The sequence below is a fragment of the Mustela nigripes genome, chromosome 16 (genome assembly GCF_022355385.1).
Source record: "Mustela nigripes isolate SB6536 chromosome 16, MUSNIG.SB6536, whole genome shotgun sequence".
In the NCBI taxonomy this organism is placed as follows: Eukaryota; Metazoa; Chordata; class Mammalia; order Carnivora; family Mustelidae; genus Mustela; species Mustela nigripes.
The window spans coordinates 45,743,369-45,751,731 of record NC_081572.1 but is presented as its reverse complement, the minus strand read 5'-3'; the positions used below and the strand labels follow the sequence as shown (position 1 = coordinate 45,751,731).

The window sequence follows — 8,363 nt, the reverse complement described above, 5'->3', positions numbered from 1 at the left end:
TGACATCAAGAAAAGTGACTTACTCAAGGTAAGTGAGGAAGCTGTAGTGAAGGAGTCAGGGATTGAGCTGGACTTGAAGTCATGTGTATTGATTCCACCCAGTATATCCAGGTGGAACAGGCAAGCAGGCCTGGGCTGCCCCATCTCTTTGCTCCAGCCTCTGGGGATCAGACTAGCCCAGGATGGGCAAGGACCAGACCCATAGCCATTCCCATTCTGAGAAGTATGGCTCAAGCTTCTGGTTGTCAATCACCTTTTATCTCCGGGGGCAGCTAGGAGACACAAGATTCAGCCTTAGATAAACATCTGCCCAGAACTCTGGGGTCCCATGTTCAATTCAAGAAAAAGAAGAGAAGGGGAAATTGGCCTTAGGGTCCCCTCACAAACCTCTGGGGGTGCTTGGCTGAACCCAGCCCAGAGACACATACAGGGTGGAGATGTGCAATGTCAGCACGAGATAACTCAGAGATCACGTATGCAACCCCTCATTTTACAGATGGGGAGACTGAGGCCCAGGGCATCTCTAGGACTGTCATTCCTTCCCTCCTGGCAGTTCTGCTCACACAGGTTTGGGGTTGAGGGAGATGGAACATTTCCTCTCTTATGGGTCACTGGAGTCAAGCCAGTAAAGGCAGGGGGACTCCCCTCTTCAATCCAGGAGTCTGGGTTCCTGCTCACCTCTCCAACCCCTTGGAAACTCTGAAAAGGAGGGGGGAAATAGGAATGCCCAGCTGAGTGGGTGTATTCATCATAACACTAATTAGGGAGGTGGGAGGCTTTAAACAGTTTAATTACGTAGGCTAGGTCTTAGCCTTGATAAACCTCCCTTCATACTTAGTTAGCATCCTTACACATGAGCCCTAAAGATGGGAAAACTGAGATGCTCAGTCCCCAAGGCAGCCAGCCCTGAGGTTGGGGAATATGTAACTGGAGCCTGCTAGGGAAAGGGGAAAGGAATCTGTGGAAGCTAAGTTACAGGTTTTAAGGCTGCTGGGACTGGTTAGTCCCTGGGCCCATGGACAGATTGGTCGCCGGCACCCATGCTGACCAGCTCCTGACTGTGAAGAGGACAGGGGAGGAAGACCAGGGTATGGTACAGGCTGGTACCTCTCCAATGCTCAGCCTGGGTCTCAGCCAGGCGTTGTGGAAATGATCTGAAGCTCTGGATACAAAAGTCAAAGCATACCGATCACAAGAGGGATATCTACAAGGAAAGCCCACATATTATAAATAACATGGGAATCAAAGGTGAAACCCTGCATTGCTAGCAACACTCCCTCCTCAGCATCCCACGGAGCCTTCAAAACCACTGCCTGGTACTCTGTACATGTGATTCGTCCATTCAACCAGCAAATGAGCATTAAGCAACTACTGTGGTTCAGGCTTTAGGAAGATGCTGGGGATGCCCAGGTGAATAAGGTCTGGCCCTTGCTTTCAGGAAGTCCCCCAGTCTAGGAGCACTTGTGTGGCTCAGTTGGTTAAGTGTCTACCTTCAGCTCAGGTCCTGATCCCAGGGTCCCACTCTCTGCTTCTGAGGAGCCTGCTTCTCCCTCTATCCTCTGCCTGCCATTCCCCCCTGCTTGTGCGCCATCTCTCTCTCTCTCTCTTGCTTGTATGTCAAATGAATAAATAAAATCTTTAAAAAGAGGGAAAAAAGGGCGCCTGGGTGGCTCAGTGGGTTAAGCCGCTGCCTTCGGCTCGGGTCATGATCTCAGGTTCCTGGGATCGAGTCCCGCATCGGGCTCTCTGCTCGGCAGGGGGCCTGCTTCCCTCTCTCTCTATCTGACTGCCTCTGTCTACTTGTGTTCTCTGTCTGTCAAATAAATAAATAAAATCTTTAAAAAAAAAAAAAAAAAAAAAAAAAAAAAAAAAGGGAAAAAAAAAAAGATACCCCCCCGCCAAGTCTAGCAGCCAGATGCCTCACCTGAGAACCAGACATGCCAACATGCTGAGACAGTCTCAGTTTATGCCTGTTATCCCAATGACATTATTAATAGTGTTCACTTTCACTCTCAAAAGTGTCCTGCTTTGGTGGACATAGTCCTCTTAACCATGGCACAAGGTATAGGCACTGGTGGGAAGAGTTGTGGAAAGTGGTGGTTGTAGCTGCTCTTAAGACCATAATGAAGAAAAAAAAAAAAAGACCATAATGAAGAGGGGCACCTGGGCTCAGGTCATGATCCTGGGGTCCTGGGATAGAGCCCTGCATCAGCCCTGCATTAGGCTCCCTGTTCAGTGGGGAGTCTGCTCCTCCTCCCCTGCTACCCCCTTCAAATAAATAGAACCTTCTTTTTTTTTTTTAAAGACCATGATGAAGAGACATTGGTGGAGGCAGCTTGAAAGCAAAAAACTGCCTGCTTAATATGTTACTGGAGGTCAGCCATCAGACAGAGAAAGTGGCCAAAGGATGACGCTTTTTGTGTATGTTTCCCTATTACAAGGCTTGCTGCTCCTAGTGTTAAAATTCACCTACATTTCTGGTTATGAGTAACGTTACCAACATGGCCTTCTACCTTCAGCTACATTGGACTAGGCACAATTGAGTTTCATGGATACAAAGTACCCATCAGTTGGGAGACTAGTTAAAAGAATTATGGCACCGGGCGCCTGGGTGGCTCAGTGGGTTAAGCTGCTGCCTTCGGCTCAGGTCATGATCTCAGGGTCCTGGGATCGAGTCCCACATCGGGCTCTCTGCTCGGCAGGGAGCCTGTTTCCTCCTCCTCTCTCTCTCTGCCTGCCTTTCTGCCTACTTGTGATCTCTCTCTGTCAAATAAATAAATAAAATCTTTAAAAAAAAAAAAAAAAAAAAGAATTATGGCACCATACTGGAATATAATCCAGTCATAAAACAGAATGAGAAAGCTCTTTGTGTACTGATACAGAACGATCTCCAGAATGTACTGTGAAGTAAAATAATCAGGGGAGCAGCCCCTGGGTGGCTCAGTCGGTTAAGCATCAGGTCACAATTCCCGGGACCTGAGGATCCAGCCCAACATCACATCAGGCTCCTTGCTCAGCAGGGAGCCTGCTTGCTTCTCCATCTCCCTCTGCCTGCCACACCCCCTGCTTGTCCTCGCTTTCAAATAAATAAATAAATAAATAACATCTTTAAAAAAAAATCAGGGTAAAGAATAGCAGGTACAGTGTGTTAACATTTGTGTAAAGAAAGGGGGAAAATATCTATACACACTCTTATATGCAAAGAATATAAAAGAACAGGTAACTTTGGTGATCTGGGGAGGGAACCTAGGTGGGGGGGCAGGTGAGAGATTTCAACGTATACCCTTTTGTACTTTTTGAAGTTTGAACCACGTGCATGTGTTATCTAAAATTCTAAGTAAAATTAAAATATTTAAAAAATAAATCACAAAGTGAGTGAATAAATTCCCAGAGGCCTTCCTTCTGTGTCTGCCTGCTAATTCCTCTGACTTGCTCGATAAAATCCTTCTTACCCTTTGAAGCTCAGTTCAGAGCTGGCTCTTTCCAGAAGCCCTCCCTGACTGCCTCCCGTGCACACTTAAAACAGCCATCCTTAAAGGCTTTTACTCTGTAGCCAGGGACATGAGGTTGCTGTGTGCATTTCACTTCATCCACCAGATTGAAACTTCTCCTGGCAGGGACTGGGTCTGGTATCTCTGATCTTCCGGCAGCACTGAGCTTTTTGCAAGCTCTGCTAGAAAGACACAGTGAATCACCCAGAGTTTCACACTATCTAAAATACTTTGATGACCATCATCTCCTCACAACAGCTAGTGAGAGGCTAGACAGATGGGCGTATTTGATGGATGAAGCTCCTGAGATTTAGTGGAATAGAAGTGCCTCGCTCCAAGTTACAACGAGAGAGACAGGCAGAGATTGTAGGATGCAAATTTCCAATCTAATCAAGTATTAGGTTTATACCCCATCCTGCCTGCCTGCCTGCCTGCCTTACACACCCAGTAGTCAGGTCTTTCTTTTATCTCCAGGCTTCTTGTGCAATGGTCCACCCTCCTCTGTCCCCTCATCTAGTTCAGCATCCTTTTATCCCCCACACAGCTCCCAGAGCATTTCTCATCTCCCTTCCTCCGGTTTAAATGCTGCCAAGACTTTCACTAGTTGCTCTTCCCAGTACCTGTACTCCAGGACAAAGTCCGCTTTTCTTCAAAATTTTCACAAGGCTCCAGGGCCCAGCCCACCTGTGCAGTTCCAGCTTCCCAATTCCCATCAGATCCTGGCAAATGTCAGGAACAGGCCTTAAATGATTCCCAAGCCTCCCTCCTCCCTCCCTGGAGAATGTCAGGTCACTGGCAAGACCTGGCAAAAATGCCACCTGGGCAGCATTCTCTGACCTCACTTCTCAGTCCCCACCAAAACCCAGACTCCTAAAATAACTAACGACTGTGAAGTGTCCAGGTTGTGCACTTAGCTTGACTCGGCTCTTGTTCTCGCTGTGTGACCTTGGTCTCAGCTTCCTTCACTGAAAAATGGGAATAATGTGCCAACCTGGAAGTAAGGACTCATCTGGTGGGGGCTGTTGAGGCCGCTGGTAGGGAGGAGCACGTTGTAGCAAAGTTTGGTGGCTCCATTTCTGACACGGCATCCCCTTTAACTGACCTGCACCCCTTCCTCAAGAAGCTAGACGCACCCCAGCTCCACCCTTTCAAGCCTTGTGAGGAGGGTGCCGTGGGTCACACTGACACCGCAGATTAGAGACCGCGTGGTCATTTGGCAGATTTGCAATAGGAAACAGAGGGCCATTGGGGGAGGGGACGGTGAGCAATGGCAGTCCCAGAAGAGTCTCCACCCAAGGTCAGGGCGCCCGCGGGACGTCTAAGAACGGCAAGGACGTCTCTCCGCAGCCCCGCCCCTCAAGGGGACCAGAAGCCTCTCTGTACTCGGAGTCATAGTGCGTTCCCTTTAAGGCGTTCGGGAACGTCACCGCCTTTGGTGGGCGGCCAACGAGCACGGTGCGTTTTGTCCCTCGCGCGCTTCCGTGGGCCGGGCCGGGCGCGAGGGCGGGGCAGGGGAGCGGCGGTGGGGTCAAAGGTTACAGCGCGCACCACGTGGGCCGGTGACTCCGTCCTTCCCGCAGCGGCCGCGGCGCGCAGGGCACTTGGGTTAGTGGCGCGGCGGGCGGCGCGGACAGCCGAGCAGGACGCCCGCTCCCGCCGCCATGGTCATCAAAACGGACGAGTTGCCGGCGGCTGCCCCGGCCGACGGCGCCCGGGAGCCCAGCTCGCAGGCCGGTGGCAAGGGGCGACCGGGCGCGGCCGGTGAGCCGGGCCGGGGCCAGCGGTCAGCAGGGCGGGGAGGCTGGACCGGGCCGAGTGGGCGGGTGGGTTCGGTGTTTGCAGGAACCGCCGCCTTCCCTCCGCGCCGGGCCGGATTGCATCTTATCGGGCCGCCCCCGCCCTGAAGGTCACCTTCACTGTCGCCCCCGGCTGCGGCCTGGGTTTCGCACGTGGGGTCCCGGGTAGACAGCCGTAGGGGGGACACGTGCGCGCGCACGCGGTTTTGGGGTGCGCCGCCGCCGCAGACGGATAGAATCGGTAGCCCCACCCCCTGCGCGCGCGGGCATGGGTAACCCTCCCGGCTAGGGTCGCTGACACTTGCTCAGTCTGGCACCCTTCCCGTCAGGGTCTGAAGCGTTGCGTGCCTACAGGACTGCAGCCCTGCGAGTAAAGCTCAACCTGAGACTTCCCAGTCATGGTCTGTGGAGAAGAGTGCGAGCTGGGGGTGGGTGTGTATTGTGAGGGGGCTAGTCTGGTTCATTCCCAGAGGCAGTGCTTTAACCCTAGGTGTTCAGGCTCTGATCTCTTTCATGTTAGGTGTTGGCTTGATCTGCAGACCTAGAGGGTCTGCCTGCGTGTGGGGGTAGAGCCAAACTCCTTGGCAGGAGTAGGTGTTTGTGCCAGAACTTGATCATTAACCCGCCTTATTGCGAAAAGTGGATCAGCTCAGGGTTTCTGTTTTTAAGGCAAAGGTCATCCGTGTGGAGTGGAGCTCCCAGCTCTCCCCCGTGGGGTCTGTGTGGCATTGGCTTTGGGAGTGGCTGCAGCTTTTCTCTGGTGGGGCCTGCTTCATCTGTTTCTCCTGGACTTTCTCTGTTCCTTACATCATGTCTTAAATTCCAGCCTTAAGGCTGGAAGCCCTTTCCAAGCACCTTGGTTGTCATCTCCAAATCATCCTTCAGGGCCCCAGTCCTGGGCTGTGGTCCCTCTCTGTTCTGGTTAGTGATGGGATGCAGAACTACCCCAGTCTTCCACTCCCCCCAGTGCTTCTCAGCCTGGACTTGTCATCTTCATCTCCATTCCCAGCTTCGACGGGTCAGGATGGGAACAATATTTAGGAGGCTTTCTGACTGTGTCACAGCAGTTACCTTGTGCTGGGGGTAGGTACAGTGGCAGCTTTGCTGATTGCCTAGATAAGGCCAGGGTTTGGGCAGAACAACAGATGCTGATGACTCCAGCCTGCCAGGCTTTTTACCCTGATGGGGCTCTGAATCAGTGGGGCAGGCTAGATAAGAGGAGGTTGGGTCTGGCGGATTTCCCTTCTAGCAAAGAGACCTGAAGAGATAAAGTGACTTGTCCAAGGTCACACAGCATTGTAGCTGCAGGGGGCATTTGGATTTCTAGCTTGTGGCCAGCATGCCAAGGCTTCCCCTACATGTGCCAGAGGAAGCCAGGGCAGGCATGTTGGTTGGGTTTATGTTGAGAACATGGGGACTGAGGAGGGGAGAGTCTGTTGGAGGGTTTCCCTGCGGGCTTGAGTAAAGCCCTGTCTCTGCTGTGTGCTGAGAGGCTCTGTCTGGGGCAACCTGGGTCAGGGGAAGGGCACAGCTGTTCATTTTTGGGAAACTGGGAGCATGGTAGTGCTTGGGGTGGGGATGGGGGGGGGGGGGCATTGGCCCCTTATGTCTCTGGGAATTACAGCTATCCTGAATCTATTCAAAGAAGGATCATGCCCTTAATGGTGATCCCTGAGTAGGTTCTCGTCTAGGCTCCTGATCCTTAGGACTCAACTCTGGAAGGTTCTCCAGTCCCTTTGAGGAGGTAATCCAGGCCTTTTGGGGTTGGGGGCAAGGGTCAGTTACCTTGTTGGGAATAAAGCTGCTTTTAGGGGTTAAGAGAACAGGCAGGTTTTTCAAGTTCACAGTGGTGTGTCAAGTTCCTCCTGCCTAGGGGAGGGCTCCTTAGAGTTGAGGCCCAGAGCAGAAAAGGGGCCTGGTAGACTGGGGAGGAGCTTGAGGGCTTAGGGGAACTCTCTAACAGAATCCTAAAGCTATAAGTGTGGGGAGGTCTGAGTAGACCAGCTTGAAGATCACAGGACTATCTCCAGACCTTGCAGACCTGTCTTTGGCCAGAGGGGACAGGAAGGAGACAGATGCCCATATCATGGGGGTCTTCCATAGGCTGCCTGCCTAGCCCTACCCTTTTCTTTTGAAGCCCTGTGTTCCTGGGAGGGGTGATGTGTCTTTTGGGGCTTTACTTCCTGCTGGAGCCCCACCTGCTGAGGCCTTGACTGGGGCAGGGCTTGGCCCTGGCACAGTTTAGTGAGGGAGGCCATGCCAGGCTGGGGAAGACACAGGCCGCTTGGGATATTCTAAATTTCTTTTCTTACTCCTCCTTTCTGCAGCCCATGGGGGCTCTGTGCTCCCAGTCCAGGTGTACGCTTTTATCTCCTCATTCGGATCCAGCCAGTGAAGATTAGGGGTGTGTGTGTACAGTGTGCAGTTTGGGCAACCCCTTCCCATTCTGCAGAGGACCACCTTTTCCCCTTCTCTAAAGCCCAGATCCTAGGGGTGCCCCCTGGGATATGAGAAGAAGGGGTGCTGGCCCAGGGTTGTAGAGGGTGGGAAGGGTGCTGTGGTTGGAGACAGATCTGCCTACTGGCCTGAAACCTGAGTCCTGGAGGAGGAAGAGATGCCATGTACCTGGTGGGTGCTGCAGCCTGGGGAAGTGGCACTCCAAGGCATGGATTTGGACACCTGATAGACCTGGCTCTTTCTGGACGTGGCTTGGCCACCCGTTGCCTCTGGGTCCTGGGGCAGTTTGCTTACTGGCCTCTGGGGCCTCAGTTTCCTCAAGTGAGATGGGCCAGTTGAGCTGATTGAGGGACTTGCTGTGGGATGGGCCAAGCGTGAGCACAGGCTTTCTGGGAACCAGAATGGAGATGGTCAATGCTGCTACTCAGAGGTCATTGCCAGGTGCCTGCCCCACCCCCTTTTCCAGAGGGTTTGAGTGTGTTTGAGAAGAGGGCAGGATAAGAGGAGCTCTGCCTGGGTCTGGCCCTTCTTACCATCTGGTCAGCATGTGTGGACGGGAGCCCCCCCTTGGTGGGGGCTGTGGAGATGCTGAGGGTCTGCCTGGGACAGGACTGGAGGG

The 8,363-nt window shown here is 52.7% G+C and overlaps 1 protein-coding gene across 1 annotated transcript in view; it reads left to right on the top strand.

The window, feature by feature from the left end:
- The first annotated feature begins 5,050 nt into the window (after positions 1–5,050).
- The window catches only part of CLUH (clustered mitochondria homolog), a 21,322-nt gene continuing 18,009 nt past the window's right edge, over positions 5,051–8,363 (top strand). Inside the window, exons 1-2 of the mRNA XM_059378573.1 lie at positions 5,051–5,388; positions 5,642–5,688. Coding sequence (XP_059234556.1) covers positions 5,153–5,388; positions 5,642–5,688 — 283 coding nt within the window. The 5' untranslated portion in view covers positions 5,051–5,152. The remainder of the gene's footprint in view (positions 5,389–5,641; positions 5,689–8,363) is intronic.